General features: G+C 40.1%; 1 protein-coding gene across 2 annotated transcripts in view; it reads left to right on the top strand.

The window, feature by feature from the left end:
- STXBP5L (syntaxin binding protein 5 like) overlaps positions 1-15832 on the top strand; it is a 663841-nt gene that overhangs the window by 257958 nt on the left and 390051 nt on the right. For both annotated transcript variants that reach the window (XM_030203985.1, XM_030203984.1), the window contains exon 9: positions 7226-7304. In XM_030203985.1, coding sequence (XP_030059845.1) covers positions 7226-7304 — 79 coding nt within the window. The remainder of the gene's footprint in view (positions 1-7225; positions 7305-15832) is intronic.

Raw genomic sequence — 15832 nt, 5'->3', positions numbered from 1 at the left:
CTCACCAATTTGCAAGGGTCTTTGAAGGCGTGAATAAACATATAGATCAAAGTGAGTCGATTGATGTAGTGTATCTAGATTTTCAGAAAGCTTTTGATAAAGTTTCTCATGAGAGATTCCTGAGAAAATTAGAATCATGGGATAGGAGGCAAGGTTCTGGTGTGGATTATAAATTGGTTATTGGACAGATAGGGTTAAATGGTCATTTCTTTCAATGGAGGAGGGTGAACAGTGGAGTGCTGCAGGGATCTGTATTGGGACCGGTGCTATTTAACATATTAATAAACTAGGAAAAAATGCCCATTTCTGAGGGCAATGAAACGGGCGCTAGCAAGGGGCCCCCTCCCTCCGTCCCTCCGAGCTACTTGCCTTGTTAGTTCGCTGTGGCGTTTCGGTTTCGGGCCTCGAGTGTCATAGCTCCGCCCTCGACGTCATGACGTTTTGACGCGAGGGCGGTGCAGACACTCCAGGGCACACCGGATATCTCGGGCGCCTCAACTTCCGTGGAGGCTTCAGAACGTTGGGGTTGCCTTTTATATAGAGAGATGATATGGAAATCAGAACAATGAGAGGGGTGATTAATTTGCAGTTGATACAAAACTATTCAAGGTTGTTAAAACACGAGCGGGCTGTGAAATATTGCAGGACGACCTTAAGAAATTGGAAGACTGGGCAATCAAATGGCAGATGAAATTTAATGTGGACAAATGCAAGGTAATGCACATTGGAACGAGTAATCCGAGTCATAGTTACCTGATGCTAGGGTCCACCATAGGGGTCAGCACTCAAGAAAAAGATCTAGGTGTCATTGTAGATAATACGCTGAAATCTTCTGCTCAGTGTGCGGTGGCGGCCAAAAAGCTAACAGGATGCTAGGAATTATTAGGAAAGGGATGGTGAATAAAACCAAAATACTATAATGCCTCTGTATTTCTCCATGGTGCGACCGTACCTTGAGTATTGCATTCAGTTCTGGTTGCCATTTCTCAAAAAAGATATAGCAGAAATAGAAAAGGTTCAAAGAAGAGCAACCAAAATGATAAAGGGGATGGAACTCCTCTCGTATGAGTAAAGGCTAAAGAGGTTAGGGCTCTTCAGCTTGGAAAAGAGATGGATAAGGGGAGATATGATTGAGGTCTACAAAATCCTGAGTAGTGTAGAACAAGTACAAGTAAATCGATTTTTTACTCACTCCAAAAGTAAAAAGACTAGGGGACACTCGAAGTTACATGGAAGTACTTTTAAAAGAAATAGAAATATTTTTTTCACTCAATGAATAGTAAGCTCTGGAACTCTTTGCCGCAGGATGTAGTCACAGTGTTTAGCATATCTGGGTTTAAAAAAGGTTTGCTAGAAGGTTGTTAGGCTGTATAGAGAGAGGTGTGACCAGCAGAAGAAAGGGGGTGTTGATGCCCCTGTATAAGTCGTTGTTGAGGCCCCACCTGGAGTATTGTGTTCAGTTTTGGAGGCCGTATCTTGCGAAGGATGTAAAAAGAATTGAAGCGGGTCAAAGAAAAGGTACGAGAATGGTATGGGATTTGCGTTACAAGACGTATGAGGAGAGGCTTACTGACCTGAACATGTATACTCTGGAGGAAAGGAGAAACAGGGGTGATATGATACAGACGTTCAAATATTTGAAAGGTATTAATCCGCAAACGAACCTTTTCCACAGATGCGAAGGCGGTAGAACGAGAGGACATGAAATGAGATTGAAGTCGGGCAGACTCAAGAAAAATGTCAGGAAGTATTTTTTTCACAGAGAGAGTAGTGGATGCTTGGAATGCCCTCCCGCGGGAGGTGGTAGAGATGAAAACGGTAACGGAATTCAAACATGCGTGGGATAAACATAAAGGAATCCTGTTCAGAAGGAATGGATCCTCAGGAGCTTAGCCGAGATTGGGTGGCAAGTGGGAGGCTGGGATAGTGCTGCGCAGACTTATACGGTCTGTGCCAGAGCCGGTGGTGGGAGGCGGGGCTGGTGGTTGGGGGTGGGGATAGTGCTGGGCAGACTTATACGGTCTGTGCCCTGAAAAGACAGGTACAAATCAAGGTAAGGTATACACAAAATGTGGCACATGAGTTAACTTGTTGGGCAGACTGGATGGACCGTGCAGGTCTTTTTCTGCCGTCATCTACTATGTTACTATGTTTGTACAAGTTCCTGGAGGAAAAGTCCATGCTATTGAGACAGACACTGGGAAACAACTGCTTGCCCTTGGATTGGTAGCATGGAATGTTGCTGCTAATTTGGTTTCTCCCAGGTACTTGTGACCTGACTTGGCCACTGTTTGGAAAACAGAATACTGGGCTAGATGGACCATTGGTCTGACCCAGTATGTCTACTCTTATGTTCTGATGCAGCCTGTGGTAAGGACGAAACATGGCCGATTTAGGCATTGTTTTAACTTTCAGTGTGTTGTAGAAAACTATTAAAATTGTCAGTAGACCATTTCTTCATCTTGGTCTGCTTCTTTTCACCTCCACCTTGTATCTTGTAGACCATTTGCCTTCCATTTTTTTTGGAAAGGGAGAGGGGTCAGGGAGTTGCTGGACCACAGGGGTGGAGGGGAAAGGAGAGGGGGCAGGGAGATGGTGAGCTATTGGGGTGGAGGAGAAGGGAGAGAGATGGGAAATACTGGGCTTGGTGCAACCATGTGGACAAGACCATGGAGTTTGTCAAGCAGATGATTGAGAGGAGGAGGATGGTGAGTACATAAGAGTGTGATAATTGGTAGTAGGTGAAAAATAAAAAGGAATACAAGTCAAAGGAAGAAGTGAGACAGGTGAAATGAGTGAGAGAAGGAGATGGAAAATTGATAGGTAGATGAAAAGTAGATGGAGGACTAGAGTGAGAGGGTGATATTTGAGTTTTCAGATAGAAAAGAAAGAGAGAGGGAGGGATGAAATAGGAGAAGACAGGAGGAACGTGGTAAAAGGACAAATGGACAACAAAAGAGGAAAGATAAACTGGGATTAACATGCTTGACAAAAAATGGCAAGACAGCAGAAGTGGAGAAATGTTTTATTTTGAATTTATTAATTGGAATAAGTTAGTTTTGGAAATGTGCATTGTGGATGTCTTTGTATTTTTTTTTCAGTTCCATAGGAAATGCATTTCTGTTTTTACTTCTCCTGTGTTGTGATGCATGCTGAGTTTGACTTCATTTTTTCATTCCAGTGTTTATATACCGCTTAGAGATTTTACAGGTGCTGAGGTCTGTCTTGTGTCTCCCAGTTCAAATTTTGTTTTCGTATTTCTGTTTCAAATTTGTGATCCCCTTTTGTGTTTAGTGAGAGTCTGTCTGTATTTTTAATGTGACCAAGGTATGGTATTCTGTTTGCATATAGCTTGTGTAGAACTCCATAGCAGTATAACCTGTAATGTTTCTCTCATATATTGGCACCAAAGTACTTTTCTATATGTATGACTATGGTTCTATGAAGTGCATTGCAGAATATTTTAGCTGTAAAGTTCAATATTTCCTTTTGAAGAAAAGGGGGGAAAAGCCTCAGCAGAAAGCCCAACCAACCACCCAAAAACAACATGGGTGGAAAGAAATCAACAGGCTTTTTAATCTTCACTGGCTCAAAAAAAAAAAAACCCTTCTAACGCTAAAACTGTAGTGTAAAAATGCTGACTTCACAGAACTGTCTTCAAGTGGATCCCCAAACATAGAAATAATTTTTACTTAACTTAATTATCAAGTAGAACAGGTAATGTGCAAGTGGTCAGTCCATCACACCGACTTTGGCCAGAGTTTCGCAATCAGCTGTCTCAAGGCATAGAGGACCTGGAAACACGTGTAAAAAAACTTCTCAATGAAACAATAAAAAACTGAACATGAAAGCATTTAAAGTGTAAAAAAAAAACCCTTAAAAGTGAAAAAAAAATCAATCCAGCAAGTCAAAGATTAAGATAAATAGTTCAAAAGAAAATACTTGCCATTGATATGAGGCACATTTAGCCTTAGTATAATGGGATCACCAAGCCACAAAATGGCCATGGCTTCTTTTCTCTCCTTTATATTCTTAAGAGTGATGTCCCATCCTGGGAATCAGTAATCTCATTTCCTGTCCCACCCAGGGGGGAATCATCCTGCTCGCTCATCAGGTACCATATTCTGTGTAAAATAATGGCCAAATATTGTGTCTAAACAAAAAAGTTGTGCACTTCCTTAAAATCAGGCAAAAATAAAGCAAAAATAAGACAAGAATAAGAAAACCTTGGGTAATATTGTGAATAGTTCTACTCAAAAAAAGAGCCCGTGAATATTAAACAGCCCATTGATTTCTTTCCACCCACGTTGTTTTTCAACCTTGTTTTTGGGTGGTTGATTAGGCTTTCTGCTGAGGCTTTTTTCCCCTTTTCTTCAAAAGGAAATATTGAACTTTACAGCTAAAATATTCTGCAATGCACTTCACAAAACCATAGTCCTACATATAGAAAAGTACTTTGGTGCCAATATATGAGAGAAACATTAGAGGTTATACAGTAGTGATACTCTCTCAAATCCTTTTTTGTGAACTCCATAGCAGTCCCATTTGTTCTGTTTTATCAGTAGTAGATGTTTTGGTGTTCTAGGGCCAAAAGTGTAATATTTGTAGTGCTGCCTGTTCATGTCAGGTTCATGCTGTTTTAATCGTAGGAATTAGCACTGTTGTATGGTAGGTTTGATATATGTATGTTGAGTGGGGATTTTTTTCAAGTTTTGTGTCATTTCACAATATCCCTTATATTGGAGAGATTTATGTAACCATTAGATGACATGAGAATCATGATTTTTAGTTTTTTGTATGATAACTTCCATGGAGAAATGTGGTAGTTCTGATATGCGCCTTCTTTTGAGGGGAGATAGGGGTTTTATGGATGCAGATCATGCTATGTCAGATCAAACGTCCATGAGGGTCATGCATGCACTGTCACATATGTGAATGTTGCCTATCAGATGTGTCCTAACTGAAAAAGACTGATACAGGCATCTGTCTCTGCCCTTAGGAAAATCTGGTCTCCAAAAAGCCTATTTAGATTCTAGAACCCAGAAATTATTATTTCATACTTTGGTAATTAACCTTCAGTTACTGTATTTCACATTTGACAGGTCTTCCTTTATATCAATCGGGATGCCTACAACTCATTCAAAATACTGCTATCAAATTCATTTATAATGCAAAGCATTCTGATCACGTATCTCCTTTTCTGTTTGAACAACACTGGCTACCTATCTGTTATAGAATCTAATTTAAAATCCTTGTCCTTGCGCACTGCACTCTTTGCATTAGTACCCCAGTTTATCTGCCACCTTTATTAATCCTCTATCTGCCCACTCAACTCACTCTGATCCCCTAATGCTGACCTGCTTGTGATCACCTCAGCTTCAAAAATGAGACTCTGTTTCTCTTGAAAAATGGCTTTTTCTTATTTGGCTCCCACTACTTGGAATTACTTGCCACTTATTTGCTTAGAAATTTAATTAAGTAATTTTTAGTCGCTCCTTAATCCTTTGCTTTTTACACAAGTTTTTCCCATGTGTCTGAGCTAATTTGCCAACTTCCTTTGCTACTTTAGGTATCCTTCCCACTCACTGTGGCCTCCTGTCTCCTGGTTTCTCTTCCCCCCACAAATTGTCATTGGTAACTATTGTTGTTCTACTACATTCCCTTTACCTTATATTTCCTAGAGGTTCTGTCCTAATTTTTTGTCTTTTTATCTTGCTATCTTTTGTTATTATTGTAAACCGTCATGAGGCCTGTGGCAATATGATGGTTTAACAAATGTAAAAAAATAAAAATAAAAACGAATCTTGCAGTCAGTCAGGATAGTATTTAAATTCTGTAGTCAGTATAACTTGTTTTTTTGCTTAGTTTTCCAATATTTTAGAAATCTAGTGTGAAAATAAAAATTTGAGCAAAAATGTGTTAAACAGCTACAGTGTTAAAATCTGGATATTTAGTGCTACTATCCAAGTACTGGGTGCCACTGAATATCTGAATAGAGTAGGCATTGTTGCTGTTATCTGGATAGTCACAGTATTCATACTATTTGGGTAGCTGTCTGGATAGTGCAGTAGGAAATCATCAGATGGTACCAGTCAGTGGCATTTATCTGAATAGCAGATGTTGCTATCTGGATAACTCAAACACACAAAATCCCAGCACAAAGGATTCACTGCTTGTCATTTTTTAAACATAAATATGCTAAAAGAAACATTTTTTGGACCAGTCAGAGGGTGATTGCTATGGATCTCGCTTTTATTCCAGTGGAGAACAGTTCTCACCATATATCTTTATTAGTTCATTTTGAATGTTTTTTTTCCACAGTTTTAATTAAGTTAACTTGTACTTTTCATCCTACCTGTGCTTTGATCTCATACTGTGTTAATTTAACTCTGGCATTTATAATTGTTTAACAAACAAACTCAAGGCAGAGAACTTAAGATTATTAGGGGGGGAAAAAACTTTTTTTGAAACATTCATGAAGACCTGCTGACATAGCCATGTTTCATTGACCTGCATCAGGTGAATCGGTCTCCTTAAAACAACTTTATTACTTCTCAGGTTTGCAGGCTATGTTGGCGGGTCTCCCTAGATGTTTTAAATGGTGGATTTTGCAACACATAGCCCAGCTGGAATCCATTAAGGTGCTTAACTCTAAAGCTTAATTTTTTTTTAACTTGCTTGCTTTGTTGGGTGGATATAATCACAGTTCCTCTCACAACTCCAAATCCCAAGGACCAAATGAGCAATTAGCTGACAGTTATGTTTGAATTTAAGGAGTTGTAAATGTGGGCTTTTGACACTTTTTTGAATTGGGTTTCTGTTGCAAATTAGAGACGATGCTTACAAGTCTAAGGTTCACCTAAATGACCCCCCCCCCCCCCGGAGAATGACTCCCCCCCTTCAAATTTATGCATGCTATGGGTATACATGTAAGTAGTAATATCTCTATACTTGCTAGTATACATATATACCCCTTTAGATATATAAATCAGCCTTTTACAAGTCTAAATGATAATTGACTCTTCTAAAATCACCTCCTAGATGAGCTTTTTTTTTTTTTTTTAATAGGGTAAATGTAATAATTTTAAAGAGATAAGATTCTCACATAATACCCTTGTCTTTTATGATGTTTAAAATAAAAACTTGTACTCACCATTTCAATTAGCAGTAACCTACTGTGCAATTATTTTGCAAAGTCTAACACAGTGTTTTTTATTTTTCTTAGGAAAAAATCAAAGAGATGGGAAAAAACTTGAGTCGTGTAAACCAATTCTTAAAGTAGAGTACAAGACATGCAAAACCAGGTATAGTATATGTTAGCAAGAAAATCATACTGAATTATGCAAATATATATTGAAAAGCTATAATTTTTCTTAATAGAGGGTCATGTTAAGTAGCCATGCTGGGTCAGACCAATGGTCCATCTAGCCCAGTATCGTGTTTCCAACAGTGGCCAAGCCAAGTCACAAGTACCTGGCAGAAACCCAAATTGTGGCACCGTTCTATGCTACAAATCCCAGGGCAAGCAGTTGATTCCCCATGTCTCTCTCAATAGCAGACTATGGACTTTTCCTCCAGGAACTTGTACAAACCTTTTTTTTTTTAACCCAGATACACTAACTGTTGTTACCACATCCTCCTGCAGAGAGTTGCAGAGCTTAACTATTCGTTGAGTGAAAAAATATTTCCTCCTATTTGTTTTAAAAGTCAACCCTAGCCTTTGTACTTTTGGAACAAGTAAAAAATCTATTTACTTCTACTCGTTCTACACCAGTTAGGATTATGTAGAACTCAATCATATCTCCCCTCATCCGTCTCTCTTTTCCAAGCTAAAGAGTCCTAACCATCCCCTTTATCATTTTGGTTGCTCTTCTTTGAACCTTTTCTAATTCTGCTATATCTATTTTGAGATACGGCGACCAGAACTAAATGCAATACTCAAGGTGCGGTCGCACCATGGAGCAATACAGAGGCATTATAGTATTTTTGGTCTTATTCTCCATCCCTTTCTCCATCCCTTTCCTAATAATTTCTAGCATCCTGTTTGCTTTTTTGGCCACCACCGAACACTGAGCAGCATATTATCTACAATGACACCTAGATCTTTTTCTTGAGTGCTGACCTCTATGGTGGACCCTAGCATCAGGTAACTATGATTTGGATTATTCTTTCCATGTGCATCACCTTGCATTTGTCCACATTAAATTTCATTTGCTATTTGGATGTCCAGTCTTCCAATTTCCTGAGATCTTCCTGCAATATTTCACAGTCTGCATGTGTTTAACAACCTTGAATAGTTTTGTGTCATCTGCAAATTTAATCACCTCACTCGTTCCGATTTCCGTATCATTCATAAATATGTTAAGTAGCACTGGTCCCAGTACTGATCCCTGCATTACTTCACAGTTCACCCTCCTCCATTGAGGAAGATGACCATTTAACCCTACCCTCTGTTTTCTTTCCAGTAACCAATTCCTAATTCACACCAGAACCTTGTCTCCTATCCCATGACTCTTTAATTTTCTCAGGAGTCTCTCATGTTTATTTACACATTCAAAGAAATGAAGCAGATTGGTGAGGTAAGACTTCCTTTGGCTGAACCCATGCTAACCCTGTCCCATTAAACTATGTATTCATCTTATTTGACCACATTTTTCTTTTCTTTTTTAATTTTGTACATTTATTATTTGCTATTTCAAGAGACTGTGATACAGAAATAGACTGTGCTTTAGAAATTCCAACAAAAACACAAAATATTTCAATAGCCCCAACATATTTAGTAGCATAGAGGGGCAGTGGGTAATGTGCATTAATAGGAATAATGCACACTTTCCGCAAAGTTTTTCATGGGCATGTACTTGCAAACTGTGTGCAGTATTGGGAAGTTGCTAACATTCTTACTTGGTAGAAGGTAATGCAGCTCCATTCACAAGTGGGCAAAGAAAAGGAATGTGGAAAGCATATGGTCCAAGTGACCTATGATATTTTCAGTCTGGCATTGAGAGCTTCTGCTTTGTCTATTGGTGCCCAGAGATTTGCATGTCTCTGAGCTTCAGACCTAAGATATGGCATGTAAGAAAAGCTTGTTGATGCATTGTGCAATGGAGACAAGCTCTTCGGAAATAAGGTTCAGGAGGCTCTTACCCTCATCAAGCAGCACAGTGACACTTTTAAGACCCTCTCCAGACTATATCCTACCTGGCCTTTTCAAAAGAACAATGGTCTCCTTCCTCCTGTTCTTCCTAATCAAGACAGTTTTAAGGACCCAGAAGACTCAATCAGCTCCTCAGCAAAACTAGGGATGGGATGTTGACTATCTTTATGAATACGCAGCTGCTGTCCGAGTATTTGTACCAGACAGCCTTCCAGTAGGAGGGAATCTAAGGTTTTTCTCAAAACAGTGACCCCTTATAACATCAGTATGTAACATGTTGATGATGTAGGACCCCATGGCCTAAATGGTACATGTAACAAGCTCAGTGGATCTTTTGTATGCAGTGGACACAGACCACTCACAGGCTGAGGGTGTCATATCTGTTACAAAGTATCTTTGGGACACATTGGCCTGGTGGATGGTTCAATCCAATCTAGCAAAACGCATCTCCTTTTAAAGTTCACAAATTCAAACAGTACTGGTAACAAATGCATCCTATTTGGGCTGAGGAGCCTATATAGAGTTGGTGGTTGTGGCCCTCCCAGGGGAAATGCCATTAGATACATTTCCTGGAGTTGAAAGCAACATGGGACACTCTAAATGCTTCCAAAGATCAGCTGACCAACAAAATTTTGTTGGTATTAGACCAGCAATAATGTATTACTAACAAAGCAGGGAGAAAAAGGTTTGTACCCCTTGTTTTAGGAGACTGTCAGGATGTGGAACTGGACCATATCTCATGGGATAACCCTAAGGGCCACTTACCTGTAGGAAAAGGCAACTGCCTGGCAGAGAAAGTCATACTCTGCAACCACACGAGTGGTCGTTGGACAAAGAAATGGCCCTGAGTATATTTCAAGAGCAGGGCACTCCCTTAGTAGAACTTTTTTTCACTCATCAAAACAAGAAGGTACTTCCGTTCCAAGATGGGGACAGAGGGTAAACTAGCCTCAGACCCTTCCTTCTAGATTGGGGAGAGTGTCATCTGTATGAGTATCCTTATTCTCCGATACACCTAATAGTGATAACTTTCCAGAAACTTACACGGGACCAGTAAACCATGATTCTCATAGTGCCATATTGGTTGAGACACATGTGTTTTCCTCTGCTGGAACTTTCCATAAGAAGACTCAAAACTGGGGAATTTCCCAGCATTGATCACACAAGCTCAAGAAACTGTTGCATTTCACTGAGTCTTTCGCTTTCAGAGCTTAGATGTTGAGAGGGTTATTATAGCTTCTTTGAGTTTGACTGACAGTGTTTCACAGGTCTTACTGGATTATAGGAGGGATTCTGGTAGGTCTTAGTTTTAAGTGGAGGAGGTTTGCTATCTGTTGTTGCCAAAAGGCCCTAGACCCTTTTCCTGTCTTACACTAAAACTGCTTGAATACCTTCTGTACCTGCCTGAGTCAAGTTTAAAAACAAACTCCATTAGGGTACACCTTAGTGCAGGGGTTCTTTACCTTTTCTGTTTTCTGGACCATTTAACTGATGTGAAATCCTCACACACCCTTCCTAAACCATGTGTCCACTAGTGATTGCTGACAGCTACATAGGTCACTGTTACTAGCTATCAGTTCTAACTACTAACATGTCACAAAAATTACAGTAGTACACAGTTGTACTACCAATAACTGTTCTATTAACTGCCTTCATTCTGTCTAGAAAGTTTCAGTAAACTGTCTCAGATTTCTAGACCCTTCACTGTATCCCATCAGTGCAGGCATCACTGGTTAAGAGCCCCTGCCTTAGTGCAATTGACCTTTGCTTTGATTCATGTGGGACTTGCTTGCATTGGAGCCTCCCACAATGTCATGGGACTTCAACATAGTATTAAGTGATCTAATGAAAGCTACCTTCAAGGAAATTTTGATATACATAGGTCCTATTGTTGGTGGCAGGAACTTCAGCACATAGGGTGAATGCCAGGCTGCAGTAACTGATCTATCTTACAATAACTTCTACAACTTAGGATGGTTCTGTGCACTCATTCTAAGTTCCTATCTAAGATGGTGTCAGATTTCATTCTTAGTCTGTCATCTTGTTTTTTCCTAGGCCTTATGTTCACAAAGTTGAAAATGCTGCACGCTTTGTACTGCAAGAGAGCCTTGGCCATATATTTGGAGCAGACTATAGCCTAAAAGGATCAGGGCTGCCATCAACAAATGAACACTAATTAGCTAACAGACTGAATTTCTTTCACATATGCCCTGGCAGACTTGACTCTTGAGGGATGTGTGAGCTCATAATATCACAGTTATGATAGCATCAGTAACCACTTGAGGTCAGCCTTCATGGATGAAATTTGCAGGGCTGCAACATAGACATACGTTCACTGATTAACAGCCCACCACATTCAAGTACAGCAAGTATTCTTCTGTCCCTGGAGAGCTCATAATGATGTTCCTTCTCCTTCTAAAATCTGAGTTGGATGTCCATATTTTTACCGTCCCATTCAAAACACACCCAGACCATGCCCTCTTGCCATAAGGACATATTGAAGTTAATACATCCTTATCCTGGCTTTATAAAATTGGGATTTTGGCGTCCATGTTTTCAGACATCTAAGATGAAGACCAAAAGAAGGATAAAATCCCCACGACGATGATCAACAAAACAGCTCCATCACTGTTTTGTTTTGCTTTTCAGACATTTAAAACATGAGTAAAACTTCTAAAATAAGGGTCATAATAAACGATGGCAGAAAGACTAATCATTGCATCCAGGCTGCCACTTTTTTCTGTCCACACTAAAGTGTGTCATCTAGCTGTTATATATAGAGAATGACCGCTTGTAAAAAAGAATCTCTTCTTATCCTGTAGAGTGTGCTGCCTTCGTCATTTGGACTCTGCCATCTTAGACAGATAATTATATGAGCAGGTATATGATTATGTGAGCAGGTATAAGTTTCCCCATTTATAGAAACAGAACATGTGGTACAAAAATGATATAAGTACATAAAGTATTGCCATACTGGGACAGACAGAAAGACTACCTCTTCTTCAGGAGGCAGGTGATATCTTGACTCTTTTCCCAAGCCTTTAATGCATATGGTGACTGACTATACACATGTTATGTACCTAGACTAGCTAGCTGCATGCACTGCAACTTAGACCAGTTCCTTATATCTTGTTTAACTATGTAAAGATATTGCCTTGAGTTTAGCCACCCACCTATTTACATAAGTACATAAGTGTTGCCATACTGGGACAGACTGAAGGTCCATCAAGCCCAGTATCCTGTTTCCAACAGTGACCAATCCAGGTCACAAGTACCTGGCAAGATCCCAAAAAAGTATAATACATTTTATGCTGCTTATCCTAGGAATAATCAAAAATTAGAAAAATGGCACCGCTCCAGCCTAATTTATTGAAACATACACAACTAAATGATGGATGGAGCACAACCTGCTATATGTATCATTATATAATGAAGTGGAAGTGTCTAATACAGTCACTAAAGCACCATTGCAGTGTGCTGTATCAAAGCATACGCTTATGTGACGTTTTCTAATCATAGACAACCTTGCATTACATAGCTATAATTCGGGTTCCTCTTTCCCACATGCATCACTTTGCACTTGCTCACATTAAACATCATCTGCCATTTAGACGGCCAGTCTCGTAAGGTCCTCTTGTAATTTTTCACAACCCTCTTGCGATTTAACAACTTTGAATAACTTTAGTGAGGTAATTAAATTTGCTGACGACACAGTTACTCCCATCTCTAGATCATTTATAAAGAAGTTAAAAAGCAGTAGTCCCAGCACAGATCCCTGGGGAACCCCACTATCTACCCTTCTCCATTGAGAATGCTGAGAATACTGACCATTTAACCCTACTCTGTTTTCTATCTTTTAACCAGTTTTTAATCCACAACAATAGGACACTACCTCCTATCCCACGACTTTCCAATTTCCTCTGGAGTCTTTCATGAGGTATTTTGTCAAACGCCTTTTGAAAATCCAGATACACAATATGGACCGGCTCACACTATGTTAAGAAATGTAATTGGTGAGGCAAGATTTCCCTTCACTAAATCCATGTTGGCTTTCTCATTAATTCATGCTTTTGAATATGCTCTGTAATTTTGTTCTTTATAATAGTCTCTACCATTTTGCCCGGCACCGACGTCAGGCTCACTGGTCTATAATTTATGGATCTCCTCTGGAACCTGTTAAAAAAAATCGGCGTTACATTGGCCACCCTCCAATCTTCCGGTACCACGCTCATTAAAGATAAATTACATATTACTAACAATAGTTCCGCAAGTTCATTTTTCAATTTTATCAGTAATCTGGGATGAATACCATCCGGTCCAGGAGATTTGCTACTCTTCAATTTGTCAAATTGCCCCATTACATCCTCCAGGTTTATAGACATTTCATTCAGTTTCTCCGACTCGTCAGCTTTGAATACCATTTCTGTCTCCGGTATGTTTTCCAAATCTTCCTCAATGAAGACCGAAGCAAAGAATTCATTTAATTTCTCCGCTATGGCTTTGTCATCCCTGATTGCCCCTTTTACCCCTCAGTCATCTAGTGGTCCAACTGATTCTTTTGCCAGCTTCTTGCTTTTAATATACCTAAAAAAAATTTTTACTGTGTGTTTTTTGCCTCCAGTGCAAACATTTTTTTCAAAGTCCCTCTTTGCCTTCCTTATCAGCGCTTTGCATTTGACTTGACATTCCTTATGCTGTTAATTATTATTTTCAGTCAGTTCCTTCTTCCATTTTCTGAAGGATTTTCTTTTAGTTCTAATAGCTTCTTTCACCTCACTTTTTAACTATGCCGGCTGTCGTTTGGTCTTCCTTCCTCCTTTTTTAATACATGGAATATATTTGGTTTGGGCTTCCAGGATGCTATTCTTAAACAGCATTCATGCCTGATGTAAATTTTTGATCTTCGTAGCTGCCCCTCTTTTTTTTTTTTTTTTTTCTTTCAGTTCTCATTTTATCATAGTTTCCTTTTTGAAAGTTAAACGCTAATGCATTGGATTTCCTGTGTGTACTTACTCCAAAGCCAATATCAAATCTGATCATATTATGATCACTGTTATGAAGCGGCCCCGTCACCATTACCTCCCACACCAGATCACGCACTCTACTAAGGACTAGGTCTAGAATTTTTCCTTCTCTTATCGGCTCCTGTACCAGCTGCTCCATAAAACAGTCCTTGATTTCATCAAGGAATTTTACCTCCCTAGCATACCCTGATGTTACTTTTACCCAGTCAATGTCAGGGTAATTGAAATCACCTGTTATTATTGTGTTGCCCGGATTGTTAGCCTCCCTAATTTTCGATAACATTTCTACATCCGTCTGTTCATCCTGGCCGGGTGGACGGTAGTACACTCCTATCACTATCCTTTTCCCATTTACACATGGAATTTCAATGCATAGGAATTCCAAGATATTTTGTTTTCTGCAGAATTTTCAATCTATTTGCTTCAAGGCCCTCCTTAACATGCAATGTTACCCCTCCACCAATTCGATCCACCCTATCACTACGATATAATTTGTACCCTGGTATAACAGTGTCCTACTGGTTATCTTCCTTCCACCAGGTCTCAGAGATGCCTATTTTAACTCTCTCATCTTATTTCTTAGGCTTCTGGCATTTGCATATAGACATTTTAAACTGTTTGCTGTTTCTATTTAGATTTTGCTCAGTACGTGACAGTGTTAATGTGCAATCTTTTGTCTGATTTTTATTTAAGGACACCTGATCTACTATGATCTCTTTTGCATAGCTTGTTCTGAACCATGCGTTTTTGATGACTGGCGCCCTTCCCCCAGGTTCTAGTTTAAAACCTGCTGACTCCTTTTTAAATGCTGATGCCAGCAGCCTGGTCCTACCCTGTTTAAGGTAGAGCCCATCCTTCCGGAATAGGCACCCCCCTTCCCTAGAACGTTTCCCAGTTCCTTACAAATCTAAAACCCTCCTCCCTGCACCATCGCCTCATCCACGCATTGACTCCAGAGCTCTGCCTGTCTCTTAGCTCTGCACATGGAACGGGTAGCACTTCAGAAAATGCTACCATAGAGGTTCTGGATTTGAGCTTTCTACCTAAAAGCCTAAATTTGGCTTCCAGAACTTTTCTCCCACATTTTCCTATGTCATTGGTACCCACATGTACCAAGACAGCCGGCTCCTCCCCAGGACTATCTAAAATCCTATCTAGGTGATGCGTGAGGTCCGCCACCTTCGCACCAGGCAGGCAAGTCACCAAGCGATCCTCACGTCCACCAGAGATCTACATACCTAATATCGAATCACCAACTAAAATAGCCGTCCTAACCCTTCCCACCTGATCAGTAGCTCCTGGAGACACATCCTCGGTATGAGAGAATATTGTATTCCCTGGTGTGCCGGTCCGGTCTACAGGATTACTTCCAGCTGCACCAGGGTGATGCTCTCCTTTTAGAAGGCCTTCCTCCTCCAAGGTAGCATAGGGGTTGCCAGATTGGAGGTGGGACTTCTCTACAATGTCCCTGTAGGCCTTCTGTATGTACCTCTCTGTCTCCCTCAGCTCCTCCAAGTCTGCTACTCTGGCCTCAAGAGAACGGATTCGTTCTCTGAGAGCTAGGAGCTCCTTGTATCGAGCACACACATATGACATCTCACCAACTGGGAGATAATCATACATGTGACATTCAATGCAAAAGACTGTAGAACAC

This window comes from Microcaecilia unicolor, chromosome 5, assembly GCF_901765095.1.
Source record: "Microcaecilia unicolor chromosome 5, aMicUni1.1, whole genome shotgun sequence".
NCBI lineage: Eukaryota > Metazoa > Chordata > Amphibia > Gymnophiona > Siphonopidae > Microcaecilia > Microcaecilia unicolor.
Note: the sequence above shows the minus strand (reverse complement) of the source record. Positions and strands in the feature narration are given on the sequence as shown.